The sequence below is a fragment of the Phycodurus eques genome, chromosome 2 (assembly GCF_024500275.1).
Source record: "Phycodurus eques isolate BA_2022a chromosome 2, UOR_Pequ_1.1, whole genome shotgun sequence".
Classification (NCBI taxonomy): Eukaryota; Metazoa; Chordata; class Actinopteri; order Syngnathiformes; family Syngnathidae; genus Phycodurus; species Phycodurus eques.
Window position 1 is genome coordinate 36,615,434 of NC_084526.1, and position 23,856 is coordinate 36,639,289.

The 23,856-nt window shown below is 42.1% G+C and overlaps 1 protein-coding gene across 4 annotated transcripts in view; it reads left to right on the top strand.

Annotated features, from left to right (window-relative positions):
* The window catches only part of kif18a (kinesin family member 18A), a 55,500-nt gene that overhangs the window by 18,897 nt on the left and 12,747 nt on the right, over positions 1-23,856 (top strand). For 3 of the 4 annotated variants that reach the window (XM_061703126.1, XM_061703115.1, XM_061703136.1), the window contains 4 exons: positions 10,989-11,165; positions 14,164-14,238; positions 14,335-14,432; positions 23,386-23,548. In XM_061703126.1, the coding sequence (XP_061559110.1) occupies positions 10,989-11,165; positions 14,164-14,238; positions 14,335-14,432; positions 23,386-23,548 (513 nt within the window). The remainder of the gene's footprint in view (positions 1-10,988; positions 11,166-14,163; positions 14,239-14,334; positions 14,433-23,385; positions 23,549-23,856) is intronic. The other variant, XM_061703144.1, reaches the window with a different exon arrangement.

The window sequence follows — 23,856 nt, forward strand, 5'->3', positions numbered from 1 at the left end:
TATCAAGAGGAAAATGAGGGGTGTGTGATCATTTGACTGTCTGGCTCCGTTTGTTTGGTCAAATGGAGTCAAACATCACTAGTAGTTCCGCTGGATTGGTAAAACCGAGTCATGTAACAGCAGCCAAGGTGGAAGTCTCCCTGGGAAACCAAAACAGCTAAAATAACAACAAAATAGAAATTTCAAAATTAAAGTAGTTACCTGAATTTTGCTCAGTGTAATCGAGTAAAAGTACAATTTCATTTTAACAAAAATACTAATGATAATGTTGCATTAAAACTACCCTGACAAGTATACCTTATCCAAAAAATTGCTTAAATCGTAATTGTATATCTCTGTTGTTAAGTGGTTGTTTTTCTGTGGCCAAAATAATTGTATGATGTCTTTTGAGCTAGATATATTCTGTAAGCAATGGGGAATCTCATCTCTTCCTGACATTGTATTTATGGAAGAGATGAGGGGGGTGGGTAAAGTCCACATTCTCATCTATTTTTTCATTCTCATCATGTTTTCACCCGCACATGTTGCTTTGTTGTCTGTCAGAAGGATTACACAAAAACTACTTGACCCTGGAAAAAAATTGAATTTTGTGGAAAGCTGCTTTGACCTGAATATGAACCCATTACGTGTTGGTGTACATATGGGGCAAAGGCCAGATCACTGCTTTTTTAGAAAGGCAAAGCGTTCTTTTCAGATCTGCATTGTTTTTTTTTTGTTTGTTTTTTTTTGCTTGGAGTTCACAATAGAAACAGGGATCCAACTGGGTAATTGAATGTTTTTGTTATTTGACACGCCCTTCTCTATAGGGGCAGCATGGTAAACTAATGGTGAGCATATTTGCCTCCCATTTCTGAGGTTCTGGTTTCCAATCAGCACAGTCTTCCTGAGGTTATGGTTTCCATTCAGCACAGCCTTGCTGTGTGGCTTATATGTTCCCCATGTGTCTTGCATAGCTGACGCATATTTGTTGCAGACCGATGAACTACGTATTGGCGGACATGGCTGCCAGTGAGTTATACAGACAGACAAAGATGCCCATGGTTTTGGGTCCAAAAAAAAAAAAAAAAAAAAAGGGTGAGCGGGGGATAAAAATAAAATTGTATGTAATTATTGCAAAGCATGGGCTGGTGAAAAAGTAAGTGAAGTTGTATTGGGACATCCCTACTAAATTGCCCATGGGTGTGAATGCTTCATGTGCCCTGCAAATGGTTGAACAACAGTCTAGGGTGAACCCTGCCTTTTGCCCACAGTCAGGTGGTATTTACTCAGAAACCCATACAGAGTTGGTAAGTATTCAGCAATGACAGCCTACAAAGCTACATATCGTCGCTGTCGGGTGAAATCCTCACATCTCTAAAATCCCTACTTCCCATGAAATCAATCAAATGACATATTGCTTACCAAACACCATATCGTTCAAGTTGGTGTTATACCTTATATTGCTATCAAATACCATTGCGCACTAACATCAACACAAAACCATCCCAAAATCATGTTTAATCACTAATTTAAAATGCTATAAATGTATAATTTATTACGCTGGAATTAATTAAAATGGTAGAATTTGGCGCCTTTTCCAAGTTTACACTTTCACCAGGCAGACAAAAAGCCTTTGATACTTGCCAAAAGCAAATGACTGTGGTTACATCATCTTCCCCAACTCTTTTCAAAGGTCTTACGGCCATTAGTGATGCAAAAAAATAAAACGATGAGCTGAATAAGCAGTTTCATAGAAGGAAATTCATTTTCACGCACTTACCTTTGTGGCTGACACAGTTCAGTGCACTGAAGCATTAGAGTGATCCATGTTTAATAATATAATATTTTTAATAATAATCACATTTTAAAAATTCAAGCCAATACCGATAACTTCCTGTTTCTCAAGACCGATACAATAACCAATAGCTTATATTCTTTTAGTTAACTGTAGTTTGTGCTGACCTGGACGAAAGAAGTAAGTCGAAGATTTGTCCAAACCAAATATGACATCACTATTATCTTGTGATCATTTTGAACCCACTGGACGAGATCTTGCGTGGAGCCCCAGATCGAGGGAGATTATCAGTGATCTTGTATGTCTTCCATTTTCTAATAATTACTCCCACAGTTGATTTCTTCACACCAAGCTGCTTACCAATTGCAGATTCAGTATAGTCAAACCAGTATCGATTTAAATCCCTCTGTTAATATTGTTTTTAGACATCGATCTGTTGCGCAGCAATTATTGGAATCCTTAAAACTAGTGTGTACTAATACGATATAATGTCCACATTTATTTTTGTTTATTTATTAATTAATTTTTTAAAGTTAAATATATATTGATGGAAGCATATTAAAATTTGCACGTTCGCACACTGTAGGTTATAATATTGCCTATCGCAAAGCAATTAAAAGTGGTTCCAGGAATGAGGAAGGCTCTGGGTGGGGAGGGAAACCTGCATTTGAGGGTGGCTCTCAGGCCAGAAGTTGCACACTGACTAGCTGCAATGTAAACATGAATGGCAGCGGCAGCCGCAATAAATCGGTTGCCAAATACGGTGTTTATGAAAAGCAAAGATGCAGTGTATGACAGCTGAACATATTAAAACATATAAACATATTTCTGTGCCGTTAAAAAGTATTGGCCCCCTTCTTCAATTATTATATTTCTGCATAGTTTCCCCACTTTAATGTCTAATATCATCAAACAAATGTAATTATGAGACAAATATAACCCAAGTCAACTTAAAAAATCTTTTTTTAAATGGTAATTTCATTTATTAAGGGGGAAAAAAACTAATTACCTGTCTCTGTGTGAAAAAGTAATTACTCCCCTTGTTAAATCATGAATTAATTGTGGAAAATCACAATTTTTGTTTAATTTTCACTGATCACGCCCAAGCTTGATTACCTCCAGACATGTTCAATCAAAAAAATCACTAAAACAGAATCTGTCCCGACAAAATTAAGTCGGGCAAAAGATCTGAAAAAGCTGACACAAAATGACACAATCCAAAGAAATTCCAGAACAGTCCAGTAATAAAGTAATTGACATCTATCTGTCTGGAAAGGGTTATAAAAGCCATTTGTAAAGTTTTAGGCTTTGAGTGAACCATTGGTGAGAGCCTTTATCCTCACTTGGAGAAATCATGCAACAGTGGTAAGCCTTCTCAGGAGTGGCCGGCCGACAAAGTTTACTCCAAGAGAACAGCAATGAGTCATCCAGGAGGCCACAAAGGAACTCAGGACAACTTGTGAAGAACTGCAGGCCTCCCTTGCCTCAGTTAAGGCCAGTGTTCATGACACAACGATAAGGAAGAGACTGGGCAAAAATGGCATCCATGGCAGAGTTCCAAGGCAAAAACCACTGACCAAAAAGGGTCACCTTAGTTTTGTCAAAAAAACATCTGAATGACTGCCAAGACTTTTGGAGCAACAGTATTTGGACTGAGGAGATGAAAGTTGAGCTTTTTATAAGGTTACATCTGGCGTAAATATAGTACAGCATTTCAGAAAAAGAACATCATATCAAACGTCAAACATGGTAGTGGTAGTTTGATGGTCATGGCCTGGAAAAAGCCTGCCCCTGCTGCTGGCTACAAAGACTTCCTGTCACCTCGATGCTTTTGTAGGTGCATGTGAACTCTATCTACAGTAACACTTATACTTTGACCTTCTTCTTTATTAATTTTTATTATAAGTTAGCGTACCCTTAATTATTTTATTAATTTAAATCTTTGATTTTGACGAAGTGGGATTTTAAAGCTTTTCCTTTATTATTACATGTGTAAAGTGTTAATTTTGTTGACAAAAACCTTTAATCTTGGTAAACAATAGGGCTGCTCAATTAATAAAATGTTAATCGTGATTGCGATTTTGGCTGCCACGATTCAGTGACACTGATCGTCTGGGATTCTTAACATTTAAAATGCAGTCATTGCTGCATATGAAGCTCTTTCTCAGTCTAGTCAGCCAGCCACCAGGGGGTGAACGCATGGTTATGGCTTAATTAAGCTGCCTAAAGAACGAGTGGTGCCCAGCACTCCCTGCAGTGTGAGCCTTACTCATTCTCGAAGGAATTATTAGCATCAGTCATGCCTAGATCAGCATGTACAGCAAAATGTGGAGCTAGCACCTCAGAAAGGGATCCACATCGATTCTCTGAACATGTTTTTTTTTTCAAGGCAAGTGACGTTCAACAATATGCCATAGGTTAAGAGTGCAGCAGTTGTTTGCCCAGCAAGGTAAAACTACTAATCTGTTCAGCCATCTGGGAAAAAACGACAGATAACTTCAAAACATTGGACAAAAAACGTGATCCGCTTACGCAATTCTCCAAAGTGGCATTAAATACACTGTATGAACAATGACTGCTGTCAGGCCAGCCTGCAGTCGAAATGTTTGAGTCAAGCTAGCCGCCACAATGATTGTTCATACGAAACATTACGGTAACACGCCGGCAACGCCCCCCGGTGCCAACGTCAAAATAAAAGCCTAACAATGGCATTGATGTCCAATGTAGAAATGTTAGGCTTTTATTTTGAAGTTGTCCCTCGCAGGACAATTGCGGCGAGGCGGTGTGTTACCGTAATGCATAGTATTAACAATCGTAGCGGTGACTGCCTTGACCTTGACTGGAGGCTGCCCTGACCACAGTGACAAATGCCAGGAGTAAATAGAGAGCGAAATCACAACTTTGCAGTTTGCAACCATGCACGACTGACCTGTGGTCAAGCAGACCAATGGAACTGTACCCTTCCTTGACAGTTCACTTATGTTGATGGGGATTTTCAAATGAAAAGTCAGTGCTTGCAGCCTAAACTCATGCATGCAAATCAGTCGCCTTTCGGTGAAAGGCCATTTATGAGACTCTTATAGATCCGATGAGTTTTTCTGGGGGTGGGGTCGTCGTCATATTGCGGTGCTGCAGGTTGTGGTCCCAGCGCAGCACACGTAACATCGGCAAGAAGAGTTGATCCGCTAGTAGATCTTGTATTAATTAGGAAACGCGCCTACAATTTATCTAATTAGTTTACGGATGTTAATGTTAAAGGTATTAAGCGACGGAGCGATGTTTGGGATTATGTCACAACACAGAATGGACTAACTTCAAATAAAAAAATGGCCAATAAAAACAGAAAAATATTGTACTTAATATTTTCCTGGAGGATGCATTTGGGATTCGCCTTTGAAGTTGGTAATCATGAAAACAATTAAGTGAAAGAGACCATGAGTTTGGTCAATTCTTTTCCAGAATGAGAGTGCTTAAAGAGGAGGATGCTAGTCATGTGTCACAGCTTTAAGCAGGCATAAGGTGCATGTGGAGATGGGCCTGGCTCAAGTTGGAGGCCAGAACAAAAAAGAAAAAAAATGAGGCAAATTTAATTTTAATGTTAAATTTGTACATCAACATGTACTTGAGCAGTGTAAATAATTTTTTTTTGTATGAAGAAAATTAGTTTATTTTGTCTTATTGGACTCTTCAGAGTCTTCCAGATTGCTTAATTTATCCATCCATCCATTTTCTGGTCGCGGGCGTGCTGGAGCCTATCCCAGCTATCATCGGGCAGGAGGCGGGGTACACCCTGAACTGGTTGCCAGCCAATCGCAGGGCACATACAAACAAACAACCATTCGCACTCACAGTCACACCTACAGGCAATTTAGAGTCTTCAATTAATGCATGTTTTTGGGATGTGGGAGGAAACCGGAGTGCCCGGAGAAAACCCACGCAGGCACGGTGGAGAACATGCAAACTCCACACAGGCGGGGCCGGGGATTGAACCCGGGTCCTCAGAACTGTGAGGCTGACGCTCTAACCAGTCGGCCGCCGTGCCGCTGCTTAATTTATGTTAAAATAAAATAAAAATCTCTGCGAGGTAGAGCCAGAATCAATCCCACACGGACCCAGGCCGTAGCCATAAAACAGAAAGTTTGATACAAGTCATACGGGGCGCTTTTATTTTAAGCGGTGCAACATTACAGGCTTTACGTACTGACGGACCGTACTGATCAATCACATCCGAGTTCACCCACCCCCTTCAGCCAATCAATCACTGACTGCGCATAGAACAGACAGAGACGAGTACAGTCCACTTGTCACATTGGTCTGGTTGGAACTGCGTTATAGCGGCGATTAACCAAATTTGAAGAGCAATATAGAAGGCAAATTAGTAGGTGTTTATAGAGGAAAATACTTTTACAGGACGTACATTGCTAGACAGCCGTACAGGGACCATAAACTGGGAACAAATTAGTGTGTTACGTCTGCTACGTCACTTGAGAAAATGAACCTATAATTTAAAGGTACAGTAATATATTTTTTTAATAATATAACCTTTAGTCCCACTTTGGAGAAATTTGTATAATTTCAGCAGGAATGTTGGATACAGGAAATGGAAAAATAGAATGCAAAAGAAGACATTTGACTGCAAATGTGTCCACTGTCCAGCAACGTTGATGCAATAAATGCATAAAAATAACAAATATTGAAGCCATCATTTATTAATGATTATAGAGTAATAATTATGTTGTGAAATTGAACAGTGCAATTTTTTTATCCTATTACATAGTATTGTCGTAATTGTTATGAGGGGTTTGTGACTGTTTTAGTTGTCTATATATTTATTTGTAATGGTGTATTGCAGTGTAAAGGTGCCAATGGTGGCTGTGAACTCCTGTAAGAATAGCGGTGGCGTTAGCCAAAGCTAATGGCAGTCCAAATAAATGAAATGAAATAATATACTGCACTAACTGTCCCGCGGGCAGCACGTTGGACGACTGGTTAGCTTGTCTACCTCACAGACAGGTTCAAATCTGGCCTCGCCTGTGTGGAGTTTACATGTTCTCCCCGGGACTGCGTGGGTTTCCCCAGCTACTCCGGTTTCCTCCCACATCCCAAAAACATGCATCGTAGGATAATTGAAGACTCTAAATTGCCCGTAGGTGTGAATGGTTGATTGTTTATCTGTGACCTGCGATTGGCTCGCATCCAGTTCAGGGTGTGCCCCGCCTCTCGCCCAGAGTTGGCTGGGATGGGCTCCAGCGAGCCCGCGACCCTCGTGAGGATAAGCGATACGGATGATGAATGAACTGTCCCGCAGTCATGTTCTTGACATAATTTTTAAAATTCTGACAAATGGTTCTGAAAATGAACTTTTTCAGAACCATTTTACACTAATAATTGGCAGAGATTTATAATTAGCAATTGGATTATTATTTTTTTTAATTGGAATCATTTTATAATTAGTAATTGGCAGATTTGTTTTTTTATTACCGTAAAGCGGGTGGTGTTGCATTTTTTTTGTATAAAAAGTGCTTACTAATAAAGTTTAATTGATTGATTGGTAAATTCTTTCAGTGCTCCATCTTTCGGTTTTCGGCCTAGGGGTCCCTGGTTTCAGTCAAGAATTTTCATTTCGGTGCATCACTAATTTTTTAATTTTGCTCAAAAGGCACTACTGATTTTACAATTTTATGAGTAAATAAATGTTTTGTCCAAATAACAAGGTAGATCAATGTCTGTGTGTGAATTGCACACAGTTCCTTTTCATTTCATCTCGGTCAGTACCACCGAAAAAAATACTTGGCTCTCCAAGTGCCACCATTATGGCCAACGTTAAAATGGAGAGGTATACTAGGACTAAGTGTTAATAAAATACATCAGGGGTTGTAATTCCTAAAAGCTGTACTTAATTTTGTAAACCACTGTCACAATATGGATGGTGTGAATATTAACACTGATTGAATATAGGGAAAAAAATTGTACTTAACTCAAGTGATGTATTGCGCACTAAAGGTAAATTCAAATTGTACCTAAAGAAATATTTGATTAGACTTGATTGGATTGAAAAAACAAAATCTTAAAACACTGTAATATTGTGAACATTTAATTCAGTGATTCCTTCATGAGGGAACCTGCGCATCACTGGTGGTACTTGTACCACACTTTGAGAACCATTGATTTACTTGGCTCTGACAATGAATGGGAAAATCGAGGGCGTCAGACGCTTTGCCAAGTGCAGTGTGAAAAGGCCTTAAAAGTAATTCTAAGACTGCAATATTAATACTATAAAACACTAACTAAATAATGACCAAAAATACATGGCCATATTGTGCTTCACATACCATTTTTAACATTAAAAGGCACACAAGTGTACTACTTAAAAGTAGTTTACGTTAACAACAGTTGAAACATGAAATCACTTTAAACACTACCTCTGATGAGTGTCAATCGCAGATGCGCATTCAGTACAGCATGAAGTTAGCAATCGACTCTATTGGCTGGACTTCAGCCTTACAATCTTCACTGGGCTCGCTCACTTGTTGCTATCAGCTGCTAACTTCTCACTCAACTCATCTCTGGCCAGCATGTCATTGCATTAATGTGCAATGCTGGACATAATTAGGACAGACTAGTGAAGACTTCCACACCGCCCTCCAAAAGCATTGAAACAGTGAGATTTATTTGTGCTGTGCACTGAAAACATTTGGGTTTCTTATCAAATAAATGAGAAATAATGTCAACAGCTCAGCTTGTATGTCCAGATATTTAAATCATGATTGGATACACAACTAGGAACTTTCCACTATTCAATTGTTTGTTTTGGGTGGTTATTCCCTTCAGTCTCTTATTAGTAGGTAAAATGTATATCCCATAGCGTTCAAGTCTAAAGAATCACTTGGTCAGTCATAGACTTTGCAATTCTTTCGCTAGGTATTTGTTGTTTTGGCAGTGTTTGGTGTAATTGTTGCATAATGGAGGGTCTACCAATCATCCATCCAATTTCTACCGCTTATCCGAGGTCGGGTCGCGGGGGCAGTAGCTTTAGTAGGGACGCCCACCGAGGGGATCCCAAGGCATTCCCAGGTCAGCCGAGAGACGTACTCTCCAGCGTGTCCTGGGTCATCCCCGGCGTCTCCTTCCGGTGGGACGTGCCCGGTACACCTCACCAGGGAGACGTCCGGGAGGCATCAAATGCCCCAGCCACCTCATCTGGCTCGTCTCAATGTGGAGGAGCAGAGGCTCTACGCTGAGCTCCTCCCGGATGACCGAGCTTTGCACCCTATCTCTAAGGGAGAGCCCAGACACCCTGTGGAGGAAACTCATTTCGGCCGCTTGTATCCGGGATCTTGTTCTTTCGGTCACGACCCACAGCTCGTGACCATCGGTGAGGGTAGGAACGTAGATTGACCGGTAAATTGAGAGCTTTGCTTTTTGGCTTCGCTCCTTCTTTACCACAACGGACCGATAAAGTCTGCATCACTGCAGATGCTGCGCCTATCTGCCTGTCGATCTCTTGTTCCATTCTTCCCCTCACTCGTGAACAAGACCCCAAGATACTTGAACTCCTCCACTTGGGGCGGGCGCTCATCCCCGATCTGGAGAGGGAACTCCACCCTTTTCCGACTGAAGACCATGGTGTCAGATTTGGAGGTACTGCTTCTCATCCCAACCGCTTCACACTCTACTGTGAACCGCTCCAGTGAGAGTTGGAGATCACGGCTTGATGAAGCCAACAGAACTACATCTGCAAAAAGCAGAGATGCAATTCTGAGGCCACCAAACCGTCGGACCCCCTCTACGCCTCGGCTGCGCCTATAAATTCTGTCCATAAAAGAATCGGTGACAAAGGGCAGCCTTAGTGCAGTCCAACCATCGCCGGAAAAGAGTCTGACTTACTGCTTCAGTACCCCATACTCCCGAAGAACCGCATCCGGGCAAGGGAAACCTCAATCCATTAACATCGTTCATCTTAGGGTTTTTTTTGCCGTGCTTTGTCTGGTCCCTCACCCCGGACCTGTTTACCATGGTTTACCCTACCAGGGGCGTGAAGCCCCAGACGACTTAGCTCCTAGGATCATTCGGACACATAAACCCCTCCACCACGATAAGGTGACAGCTTTCAGGAGGGGGGTCGACCAATCAGTGTAATGTATCTTTAATTTGGCACACAAAATTTCTGTGGACTTATGAATCAATTTTGCTGTGGCCATCTTGTGATACAGTGGATATAAAAATTATACACCCTTGTTCACACGCCAGGTTTTTGTGGGATGAAAAATGAGACCAAGGTAAATAATTTCAAAACTCTTTCCACCATTAATGTGACCTATTGTTAAAACTTGTACAACACAATTTGGGGGGGGGGGGGGGGGGAGTGAAATCTTTTCGAGAGGGGAAGTAAAAAAATAAATAAAGGTATTTAGCCTGTTTGAGGACCCATGACCTGAAGCTTCCTCTCTCAACTCAATATTGTTTAAAGAGCACCTTAACAACCACAGCATTTCATTTTTGCATCTGTAAACATAGAGCTGATGTGAGTGCCTAAAAAAATCCTGTCCTTATTATCCCAGAAGCTTTGTGGCTTGCCTTATGCATTTTTGCAAATTGTAGTCCCATCACTTTCACGTTATTTCAGTGACTATTATGGGTTTTCTTTCTTTTAACCACAATGTGTATAACTAACCTCAAGGATCTAATGTGAGCTATTATCTATGGTCTTTGGATTCATGTGTAGAACATTTTGGTATTTCCAGGTGCGGTGCCTGTGCCACTGAAATCCCAAGTAGAGATCCTTTTACACTCCTTTGTTACTGTAAATTGTCCTCTTAATGTGACATTCTGCAAACCTAATGCCTGTCATGAGTCAACTAAGCAGCTTTAGTTTGTCTTATACCGTTATTACAGACAGACTTGTTTTCATTGACCAGCTGATGATATTGCGAATGGCTGCTCTTGCTTAGTGGATCTTTTTCCCAAGAAAAGGTTTTGTTTGAGGTCGTGTATTCGAAGATCTAAGATAGTTTAATGCAAAAAACCTGTCTTTCTTTTATTTCTTTTATTTGTTTCACGTGTGTCATCTTTCCTTTTATGTGCTCCATTCAAGTTGATCAAAAGCGGTATTCAGTCTGGAATGTTTGTAAGCGTTCTTTCACTTTACATATTAATCCAAACATCCTTGATCATCAACTTTTGGACTCATGTCAATTATTTCCATTTGCTTTAGAGCAAGAAGGCTCATATACCATACAGGGACAGCAAACTTACTCGGATACTAAAGGACTCTTTGGGAGGCAACTGCAGGACTGTCATGATTGCCAACATCAGCCCCTCATCCAAGTCGTATGATGACACGCAAAACACTCTGAAATATGCTAACAGGGCCAAGGAAATAAAATCTTCGGTTTGTATTAACTATTATGTCATAAAATCACATGTATAGTAGTGGTGTAACGATTCAGTCATTATATCAATAGTTCAATTTATTCCTGTGTTCCAATTGGATCAATCTGTGCTTAGCAAGTTAGCCTTCCTGATGTAAATATATTGACTTAAATCATTTTAAAAGTTAATCAATCAATTACATTGATACTAGGAAATAATCCACTTTATTTAAGCATGACAGGCTTTATCTGGATGTGTGTACAGCGGCTGAAATAAGTATTTAACACATCACCATTTTTCTCACTAAATATATTTCCAAAAGTGCGATTGACATGAAATTTTCAGTAATCCATACATGCAAAGAAAGTAGAACAAACAAGATCAGAAATTATGTTATAATGTGAAATGATACAGGAACATAAGGGAGGTGCAAAAAAGGCATGGAAAGCCAATGCAACACCTAAAATCTATCAATAATCATACAGCAATCCAGCCCCTTGTCAGTGCAAATGAATATCAGCTGGTTCAGTCCTAATTGATGGCCTACAAAAAGGTCTCATTGCCCAGGTGTGAGTCAAGACACATCTCATGATGGGTAAGAGCAAAGAGCTGTCTCAAGACCGTTGCAAAGTAATTTTTGCAAAACATAATGATGGCATTGGTTACAGGCGCATATCTAAGCTTCTGAATGTCCCAGTGAGCACGGTTGGGGCCATAATACGTAAGTGGAAAGCCAATCATACCACCATAAATTTTCTTCGATCAGGTGCTCCACGCAAGATTTCTGACAGAAGAGTGCAAAGAATAATCAGAAGAGTTGTCCAAGAGCCAAGGACCACCTGTGGAGAGCGTCAAAAAGACCTGGAATTAGCAGGTATTGTCGTCACAAGGAAAACGGTGTGTAATGCACTCCACCGCCATGGCCTGTATGCACGCTCACCACGCAAGACTCCATTGCTGGGGGGAGGAGGGGCATGTCAAAGCTCGTTTAATGTTTGCTGAACATTGGGACAAGCCAGTTAAATACTGGGAGAATAGTCTGGTCTGATGAGAGCAAAATTGAACTCTTCGGATACCATAATGCGCACCACGTTTGGAGGAGAAAGAGGCACTGCACATTACCCTAATACACCATACCAACAGTGAAGTTCCGAGGTGGGAACATGATGGTGTGGGGCTAATTTTCAGCGAATGATCCTGGTAAACTTCACATTTTTTAAGGAAGGATGAATGGGAAACTCTACCGAGACGTTCTTGACAAAAATCTGCTGCCATCTACAAGCATGATGAAAATGAAACAAGGGTGGACATTTCATCAGGATAATGATCCAGAACATACTGCCAAAGAAATTCAATTGGTTTCAAAGGAAAAAAAAAATAAAGCTGCTCGAATGGCCCAACCAATCACCCGACTTGAATCCAATCGAAAATCTATGGAAAGAACTGAAACTCAAGGTCCATCGAAGAAGCCCATGGAACCTTCAAGAGTTGAAGATTGCTTGTGTGGAGGAATGGGACAAAATCACACCAGAGCAATACATGCAACTCGTTTCTCCATACGGCAGACGTCTTGAACCTGTCATTGCATACAAAGGCTTTTGTACAAATTATTAAATAAATACCTGTTGGCATGTTCAATTATTTTCCCTGTGTCATTTCATATTATTAGAAATTACTTAATTTCTGAGCTTATTTGTTTTACTTTCTTTGTATGTCTGAATTACTTGGGTTGTTTCCAACATCTGGTGGTATTTTCACGTCAATAGCACCTTTGGAAATATATTTAGTGAGAAAAATGGTGACGTTAAATACTTATTTCAGCCGCTGTATGTGTTGTATTTCTAAGAAAAATGCTTGTAATTCCTTCGTCGCTTGATTTATTTATTTAAATTAATAGGATACGGCAGTCAGCACTGTCAATGCTACTTTCTTTGTCTCTTTTCTTCTTTTCCTTTTCTACACCCCACATCTAGTCACTCTTTTCCATAGTGCCCTTAATAGTTGGACAAGACACCACAGTATGTGTGTGTGTTTTTTTTTTTTTTAAGCAATTGTTTTTAGACATCCGTCTGTCTGGTGGATGACAGTTGAGTAGAGGCTAGCAAGAAATTATCAGTATTGAATCGCCATACACTTTGAAGCCTTTCAAGTGGTTAGTTTAGCTCGCTAGCTGCCAACAAAAGAGAAGAGTACTAGGACAGAAAACTGGAGAACCAGTGACAATTTCAACTCCTGGACGCTGTTTCAGGCTCACATTTGGGTTCCAAAAAGCAGGTTTGTTCATTTGTTTAGCTCTATACGTACAGTATTAGTAACATTAGTCCTAAAGTATTTTAGCTCATGAAAACCTCAGTGCTTCGTTTATAGCAATTGTTATTTAACTGTTTAGAACAGGTATTCTCAAACTTTGGCGCCAACTAAGGACACCTTACAGTGGAGATATTTATCCAAGGACTCGTTCATAATTCTAACACCAATTAAACGCCTCTTTTCTAGGAAATAAAATTGCCGAACAATGAAATCATAGCTGAAATAATATAAATAACAATAAGTCGCTGTTTCCTTTGTTTTTGCAAAGCAATACATCCGTCCATTAATTAGAAAACACATGCAGTACAATATTAAATAAGAGACACAAAAGGAAAGTACATCAGGAAAATCTTTATATTTAATGACCATAATTAATTTGACCGCATTCCCTTGCAAGAAATAGCAGGACTGTAGGACATTTCATCCGCACTGTCCAGTATCTAGATATTTATTTCACACTGGATGACTTTTTGGCTTAAAAAAAGTGACTGAATCGATTTTCAGCCAATGAATTGTTTTGGATCGTATCGTTCTAAATGAACCAATATCTTCCTTGAATCAAATCGGCAACCATGAATCGTGATAAGAATCGAATCATTGCTAAAACAAGTCGTTACAACCCTAATCTATAGTATGTTTTGTGATACTTGGATTACAACTGTTTCATAAGTCATGTATTATATTGTTTCTTTTATTTGCCTAATCAGCTGAAGAGTAATGTTATAAGCCTGGACAGCCACATTGGTCAATATGCAGTCATTTGTGAGAAGCAGCGGCAAGAGGTAAACAACACATTGATGCTGCCTTTTTTTTTTTTTTTTTTTCATTACACAATATCAGTGCTCATGACTTTAAATCAGTGTTCTATCTCTTTCAAGATTGTACAGTTGAAGCAGAAGATACAAGAGTATGAGGACAAAAAAATGTCTGTTTCCTCAAACGCAATATCTCCGCAGAAGAAAGCAGATGTCAAAAGGTAAACATGTTTTAGCTGTTCTGTACTGTTTTTGTTAAAATTTTAGGCTATATGGAATAAAGTATATTAAGAATTTGTATTGCTGAACCTACTTTACAGTAGGCCTACTGATGCATTTATTTGTAACTTTTTATCTCTTTTCTGGAGGCGTCAGCTACCATGGGAGGCTATATTACATGAACAGTCAGGCTTGTTGTGGTTGTTTCACTTCGCGGATGTAGAAGACGTTTTTCACCTGACGTTCTTATTCCTCTTTTCACATCTGGATTATGCTTTTCGTGTTACGTCCCCGGACCTCAGCTGTTTGTCACCGGTGAGCGTTTTGCTCTCCACGTCATAACTGGTGGTGCAGTGGCAGCCGCGTTACAGCGCTCAGTTATAATCAAGTGGATATAAGTTGTGTTCAAATATAGTGCTTAGCTTCAGAATATTTTTCGGGGAAAACTAACAAAATACAGATACTTTATGCTTTGAAAATATGGTTAGAAGCAAAATCATGCATTGTATAAATGCATTATACATAGGTAGACGGGTTTTCCAGGATTCTGAGGTCAACTTTGGGAGTGCGTATTATACATGGGTGCGCATTATACACAAGAAATGACGGTAGTTCAGTTCATAATAAAAAAAAATTAACTAAGTTCACATTTTAAAAAGGTAATTAGTTCAAAGTTCTTTTTCTTTCATTAGTTTGTTTTTTTCAGTGTGTTGCTGCAAGCGATTACCCTCAAAATACGTGCATTTCCCCATTTTTGCCATCCATTCAGTCCACACTAGTAGCCTTTCACCCTACAGTCTCCAAAATGATGATATGAAAGCTGAGCTTTTTGGAAGGTGCATCTCGTTACATCTAACGTAAATGTAGCACTGCAGATCAGAAAAAGAACGTCATACCAACAGTCAAGCATGGTGGTCTTGGGCTGCTTCCTCCTTCAGGACCTGGACAACTTGCTGCTCTTTAACATAAAATCCTGAAGGAGAATGTTCAGCCATCAGTTTGTGACCTCATGCTGAAGCACGCTTGGGTTCTGCAGCAGAATAACAATCTAAAACACACCAGCAAGTCAACCGCTGAATTGCTTTAAAAGAAAAAAAAAAATGAAGCTTTTGGAGTGGCCTAGTCAATGTCCAGACTTGAATCCGTTTGTAATGCAGTGGCATGACCTCGAAAAGGCCGTTCATGCTCGAAAACCCTCAATTTTTGCTGAATTCAAACAATTTGCCAAAGATGAGTGGGCCAAAATATTTCCACAGAGATTTGACAGACTCATTGGCAGTTATAGAAAACGCTTGATTTCAGTTGCTGCTGCTGACGATGCCCTGACCAGTTATTAGGTTTAGGGGGCCATTACTTTTTCACATGGGGCCAGGTAACCTAGAATATATTTTTTTTTCCTTAATAAATGAAATCATTTAAAAACAGCATGTTAAGTTCACTTGGGTTATATTTGTTTGATCTTAAACATTAAAGTGGGGAAACTATGCAAAAATATAAGAATTTGAGAAGGGGATCAATACTTTTTGACAGCTCCTTAGCATACTAGCTAGTTAGCTAATGGGCTAGCGAACGTGAGCCAGCGGCACGCTGCGTCGTGAGCGGCACGCCGGTATTACCACAGCAATGAAAATTTATCGAGTGAAAGAAATCTCGTTTCCATTGTATTTGTGGAATGGACCGATAACCTGCGCAACTCTTCCTCTGCAAATCCTCTTCCCACCACTGACAGTAAAAAAATAAATAAATCGAACTTAATTTTGCAGTTTAAAAGTTTTGTATATATTATATATATACAAAACTTTTTTTTTTTTTTTTTTTATTTGTATATATTATTTATTGGTTATTTTTCATGGTTTTCCAATTTTTTATTTTATTTAATCTACTCAAATGTGCAATATGCTTAGGTTTACATTAAGCAGTGGTTATATTTCAATTTAAATATATTTTTTGTTATTGGTTTTATTAGTTATTTTTCAGGATTTTGTTGTATATTTTCATTTTTTATTCAATTGTAATAACCTTATTTTTAAAGTAACTTTGTTACCCATTGGTTAATAATAAATTTTCTCATATCTACTGTTGCTGATTATTGTTCTTTGTTTGAGTAATATCACTTGATCATACCTTTTCTAACATTCCATATGACAAAATAAGTAAAATATGTATGATTATTGCTATCGGCCAAAACACAAGGCTGGAATATCTGTATTGGATCAGAAGTGAAAACGTTGTATCAGAACGTCCTTATTTGTAAGACTGAGAAGCACTGGGAGAGGCCACAACTCTGGCCTCACGTGTCGCAAGCTTTATCAATTCCGACTCTCGGTGGAAATCGGACACACCATTACCGCATCATGAGTCTCACTCGTCATACTGTAAAACTTTACATTTTTGCTCAAATTAAAACACAGACGACAAAGATATGGCGGCACGGTGGACGATTGGTGAGCATATATGTGTCAAACTCAAGGCCCGGGGGCCAGATGCGGCCCGCCACATCATTTTATGTGGCCCGCGAAAGCAAATTATGTGCGTCAACTTCCATGATTCTTGCTTAAATCTGTACCTAATTCCAAATTGTCATATGTAATAAATAATAATGTTGGGATATTGCATTTTTCTGTTACTAAGCCCCTTTTTACAGTAACTTGAACAAACTATTGTCCTTGTCTTCTGATTTAAAAACGAGTTATCCCTCAATTTGTTGTGTATATCTAAGAATATGATGAGGTATGGTTTCACTGTCATAAGGGACCTCTGAGGCACATCTGCCTCACAGTTCTGAGGACTGGGGTTCAAATCCCGCCTGTGTGGAGTTTGCATGTTCTCCCCGTGCCTGTGTGGGTTCTCTCCGGGCACTCCGGTTTCCTCCCACATCCCAAAAACATGCATGGTAGGTTGATTGAAGACTCTAAATTGCCCTTAGGTATGAATGTGTGTGCGAATGGTTGTTCTTTTATATGTGCCCGGCGATTGGCTGGCGACCAGTTCAGGGTGTACCCCGCTTCTCACCCGAAGATAGCTGGGATAGGCTCCAGCACGCTATTGAGCATATTGTGAGGATAAAGCGGTACAGAAAATGGATGGATGGATGGACAAAAAAGATATTTTATTTTTTGAAGACATCAGATATTTGTCACTTTATCTCTATTAGCTATATAAGTCTTGTGGCATGTACTCAACGCTAGCTTAATTGAAATACCGATGAAATATCCCCTAATGATGACGACAAATAATGGACTTCGTTTTCCCTTGCCCGGACGCGGGTCACCGGGGCCCCCCACTGGAGCCAGGCCTGGTGGTGGGGCTCGAAAGCGAGCACCTGGTGGCCGGGCCTGCACCCATGGGGCCCGGCCGGGCACAGCCCGAAAGGGTAACGTGGGTCCCCCTTCCCATGGGCTCACCACCTGTGGGAGGGGCCATAGGGGTCGGGTGCAGTGTGAGCTGGGCGGTGGCCGAAGGCGGGGACCTTGGCGATCCGATCCGCGGCTACAGAAGCTGCTCTAGGGACGTGGAATGTCACCTCTCTGGCAGGGAAGGAGCCCGAGCTGGTGTGTGAGGTCGAGAAGTTCCGACTAGATATAGTCGGACTCGCCTCCACACACAGCTTGGGCTCTGGTACCAGTCCTCTCGAGAGGGGTTGGACTCTCTTACACTCTGGAGTTGCCCACGGTGAGAGGCGCCGAGCAGGTGTGGGTATACTTATTGCCCCCCGGCTCGGCGCCTGTACGTTAGGGTTCACCCCGGTGGACGAGAGGGTAGCCTCCCTCCGCCTTCGGGTGGGGGGACGGGTCCTGACTGTTGTTTGTGCCTATGCACCAAACAGCAGTTCAGAGTACCCACCCTTTTTGGAGTCCTTGGAGGGGGTGCTGGAGAGCGCTCCCGCTGGGGATTCCATTGTTCTGTTGGGGGACTTCAATGCTCACGTGGGCAATGACAGTGAGACCTGGAAGGGCGTGATTGGGAGGAACGGCCCCCCCGATCAGAACCCGAGCGGTGTTCTGTTATTGGACTTCTGTGCTCGTCATGGATTGTCCATAACGAACACCATGTTCAAGCATAAGGGTGTCCACACGTGCACTTGGCACCAGGACACCCTAGGTCGCAGTTCGATGATCGACTTTGTGGTCGTGTCATCGGACTTGCGGCCACATGTCTTGGACACTCGGGTGAAGAGAGGGGCGGAGCTGTCAACTGATCACCACATGGTGGTGAGTTGGCTCCGATGGTGGGGGAAGATGCCGGTCCGACTTGGCAGGCCCAAACGTATTGTGAGGGTCTGCTGGGAACGTCTGGCAGAATCCCCTGTCAGAAGGAGTTTCAACTCCCACCTCCGACAGTACTTTGCTCATGATCCGGGGGAGGCTGGGGACATTGAGTCCGAGTGGACCGTGTTCCACGCCTCCATTGCTGAGGCGGCCGACTGGAGCTGTGGCCGTAAGGTGGTCGGTGCCTGTCGTGGCGGCAATCCCCGAACCCGTTGGTGGACACCAACGATGAGGGATGCCGTCAAGCTGAAGGAGTCCTATTGGGCCTTTTTGGCCTGTGGGACTCCTGAGGCAGCTGATGGGTAACGGCTGGCCAAGCGGAATGCAGCTCTGGTGGTCGCTGAAGCAAAAACTCGGGTATGGGATGAGTTCGGTGAGGCCATGGAGAAAGACTTCCGGACGGCTTCGAGGAAATTCTGGTCCACCATCCGACGTCTCAGGAGAGGAAAGCAGTGCACCACCAACACTGTGTATAGTGGGGATGGGGCGCTGCTGACCTCGACTCGGGACGTTGTGAGTCGGTGGGGAGAATACTTCGAAGACCTCCTCAATTCCACCGACACGCCTTCCCATGAGGAAGCAGAGTGTGGGTTCTTTGAGGCGGGCTCTCCTATCTCTGGGTTTGAGGTCACCGAGGCAGTTAAAAAGCTCCTCGGTGGAAGGGCCCCGGGGGTGGATGAGATTCGCCCGGAGTTCCTAAAGGCTCTTGATGTTGTGGGGCTATCCTGGTTGACACGCCTCCGTAACATCATGTGGACATCGGGGACAGTGCCTCTGGATTGGCAGACTGGGGTGGTGGTCCCCCTTTTTAAGAAGGGGGACCGGAGGGTGTGTTCCAACTACAGGGGGATCACACTGCTCAGCCTCCCTGGTAAGGTCTATTCAGGGGTGCTGGAGAGGAGGGTCCGTCGGGAAGTCGAATCTCAGATTCAGGAGGAGCAGTGTGGTTTTCGTCCTGGCCGTGGAACAGTGGACCAGCTCTACACCTTCGGCAGGGTCCTCGAGGGTGCATGGGTGTTCGCCCAACCAATCTACATGTGTTTTGTGGACTTGGAAAAGGCGTTCGACCGTGTCCCTCGGGGAGTCCTGTGGAGGGTGCTTCAGGAGTATGGGGTACCGAACCCCCTGATACGGGCTGTTCGGTCCTTGTACGACCGGAGTCAGAGTTTGGTCCGCATATCCGGCAGTAAGTCGGACTCGTTCCCGGTGAGGGTTGGACTCCGCCAAGGCTGCCCTTTGTCGCCGATTCTGTTCATAACTTTTATGGACAGAATTTCTAGGCGCAGCCAAGGCGTAGAGGGCGTCCGGTTTGGTGGCCTCAGTATTGCATCTCTGCTTTTTGCTGATGATGTGGTTCTGTTGGCTTCATCAAACCGTGAGCTCCAACTCTCACTGGAGCAGTTCGGAGCCGAGTGTGAAGCGGCTGGGATGAGAATCAGCACCTCCAAATCTGAGACCATGGTCTTCAGTCGGAAAAGGGTGGCATGCCCTCTCCAGGTCGGGGATAAGATCCTGCCCCAAGTGGAGGAGTTCAAGTATCTTGGGGTCTTGTTCACGAGTGAGGGAAGAATGGAACGGGAGATCGACAGACGGATCGGTGCAGCGTCTGCAGTGATGCGGACTTTGTATCGGTCCGTTGTGGTAAAGAAGGAGCTAAGCCGAAAGGCGAAGCTCTCAATTTACTGGTCGATCTTCGTTCCTACCCTCACCTATGGTCATGAGCTGTGGGTCGTGACCGAAAGAACGAGATCCCGGATACAAGCGGCCGAAATGAGTTTCCTCCGCAGGGTGTCCGGGCTCTCCCTTAGAGATAGGGTGAGAAGCTCGGTCATCCGGGAGGATCTCAGAGTAGAGCCGCTGCTCCTCCGCATTGAGAGGAGCCAGATGAGGTGGCTGGGGCATCTGATTCGGATGCCTCCCGGACGCCTCCCTGGTGAGGTGTTCCGGGCACATCCCACCGGGAGGAGACCCCGGGGACGACCCAGGACACGCTGGAGAGACTACGTCCTTCGGCTGGCCTGGGAACGCCTCGGGATCCCTCCGGAAGAGCTGGATGAAGTGGCTGGGGAGAGGGAAGTCTGGGCGTCCCTGCTAAAGCTCCTGCCCCCGCGACCCGACCCGGATAAGCGGTAGAAAATGGATGGATGAAATATCCTTGGAAATAGTTACATCTTTCCTTTGTTTTATTTTTTTACTTTGAGCCAACACCTAATTTTTTACAGTGTGCGGCCAGTGGAGTGTTTCTTTTGCGTCTACTGTATGTGTTTCATCAATCAGACGGTCTTCTACTATATTTAAATATCTCTAGTTATCCTTAAGGCCTACAGTGGCATCTATCAGGCTGGGGGCGGAGGATACAGAAAAGCTGAATGAATCTCACTCCCACACATTTCATTTACTGGCATCAGAATTCACAACTCGCAGAGTGAGATGCTCTGAATAGAGCATGCACGGTTCTCACACTATTAAAAATTCAGCAGTCTAGCAAGGCCATGACGTTTCCTACGTCAGTAGAGTTTCATTACAGAGTGCAGTCATATTTCAGCAACACCTCTCCAGTTTTATTTACTAACGTACAACCCTAATTCCAATGAAGTTGGGACGTTGTGTTAAACAAATTAAAACAGAATACAATGATTTGCAAATCATGTTCGACCTATGATTAATTGAATACACTACAAAGACAAGATATTTAATGTTCAAGCTGATAAACTTGATTGTTTTTAGCAAATAATCATTAACGTAGAATTTTATGGCTGCAAAAACGTTCAGAAAAAGCTGGGATAGGGTCATGTTTACCACTGTGTCTCCGACTTTCTGGGTGAGAAATCAGACTTCAGAGGGCGTTCCATTTGGAACTTGGAAATTCCGACTTCCGAATTCAAATGGAACGCAACAATACCACTGTACATCATGTTTTCTTTTAACAACATTCAATAAACTTTTGGGAACTGAGGACACTAATTCTTGACGCTTTGTAGGTGGAATTCTTCAGCTGTTCAACAGTCCGGGGTCTCCGTCGTATTTTACGCTTCATAATGCGCCACACATTTTCAATGGGTGACAGGTCTGGACTGCAGGCAGGCCACTTTAGTACCCGCACTCTTTTACTACGAAGCCATGCTGTTGTAACATGTGCAGAATGTGGTTTGGCATTGTCTTGGTGAAATAAGCAGGGGCGTCCATGAAAAAGACGTTGCTTGGATGGCAGCATGTTTCTCCAAAACCTGTATGTACCTTTCAGCATTAATGGTGCCTTCACAGATGTGTAAGTTACCCATGCTATTGGCACTAACACAGATACCATCACAGATGCTGGCTTTTGAACTTTGCGTCCATAACAGTCCAGATGTTTTTTTCCTCTTTGGCCCGGAGGACACGACATCCACAATTTCCAAAAACAATTTGAAATGTGGAATCGTCGGACCACAGAACACTTTTCCACTTTGTATCAGTCCATCTTAGATGAGCTCGAGCCCAGAGAAGCCGGCGGCATTTCTGGGTGTTGTTGATAAATGGCTTTTGCTTTGCGTAGTAGAGTTTCAAGTTGCACTTACGGATGTAGCGCCTAACTGTATTTAATGACATTGATTTTCTGAAGTGTTCCTTAGCCCATCTGGTGATATCCTTTACACATTGATGTCGGTTTTTGATGCAGTGCCGCCTGAGGGATCGAAGGTAACTGGCATTCAATGTTGGTTTGCGGCCTTGCCGTTTACATGCAGTGATTTCTCCAGATTCTCTGAACCTTTTGATGATATTATGGACCGTAGATGATGAAATCCCCAAATTCCTTGCAATTGTACGTTAAGGAACATTGTCCTTCAACTATTTTCTCACTCACTTGTTCACAAAGAGGTGAACCTCGCCCCATCTTTGCTTGTGAATGACTGAGCAATTCAGGGAAGATCCTTTTATACCAAATCATGGCACCCACCTATTCCCAATTAGCCTGTTCACCTGTGGGATGTTCCAAACAGGTGTTTGATGAGCATTCCTCAACTTTCGCAGTCTTTTTTTGCCACCTGTCCCAGCTTTTTTGGAACGTGTTGCAGCTATAAAATTATAAGTTAATGATTATTTTCTAAAAACAATAAAGTCTATCAGTTTGAACATTAAATATATTTTCTTTGTAGTGTATTCAATTAAATATAGGTTGAACATGATTGGCAAATCATTGTATTCTGCTTTTATTTATCTTTAACATAACGTCCCAACTTCACTGGAATTGGGGTTGTATGTCTCTCTCCCCCTGTTTTGGGTAAATTAAATTGGTTGTTATACCGTAATTTAATAAGAATATAGATGATTATCTCATGCCAATGTACAGTCGTGCTAAAAAATATTGGCATCTGTGGGCTGACAATATTTTTAGACATGACTGTATAAAAAGACACGTGCTTTTTTTTCTTGACTTTGATATGAAATCAGACTAAAATCTTCCTGTTTTAAGTCAGTTAGTATTACCAAAATTATTTCTATTTGCTAAATGCCAGAATAGTGCGAGGTTTTATGTTTGACAAATATATTTAATAGACAATAAAGTCATGCAAAAAAATATTATAATATATATATAATACAAGCTTTCCTTTCTGTTCAGAGTTTAAATATAATCTTTCAATGTTTGAACCTTATTCTTTTTGCAAGTAAAATTTGTTTAAAGTCTGTCTCTTTTGTCTCTCTTTAGGGTGTCAGAATTTCTGCAGCAAGTCTTCTCCATGCGTGCCCAAATCAGAAGCGAACAGCTGGATCTGGAGAGACAACTGAAGGAGAATGAGCTGCGCCAGCGCTACAGTGAGGAGGACAACCTGCAGGTCCAATATATCTCTGCCAAAGAAAAGACTGACAAGGTAGCGGACGCTTACTTTGCTTTCCAGATTCCATCATCCCTGCAGGAAAAGAGCTGCTGAATCATCATTTTACTTTGCTGTTCTCGACAGAACTCTCAGCCTGTAATTTACACCACAACAGGAATGAGCCGTGCTTGTGGTGTAAAGTTGCTTGAACTGAATCCTCCACATCTTAGTCTCACCCTCTACATATTGTAGTGTAGAATCAAGCTAATTCTGCAAATCTGGGGGGGGGGAAGAAATTCTGAATTTCCTCTTCTCCTCTCTTAAGAAAGGCTGTGACATTGCAGACGTTGTTACAATCTTAT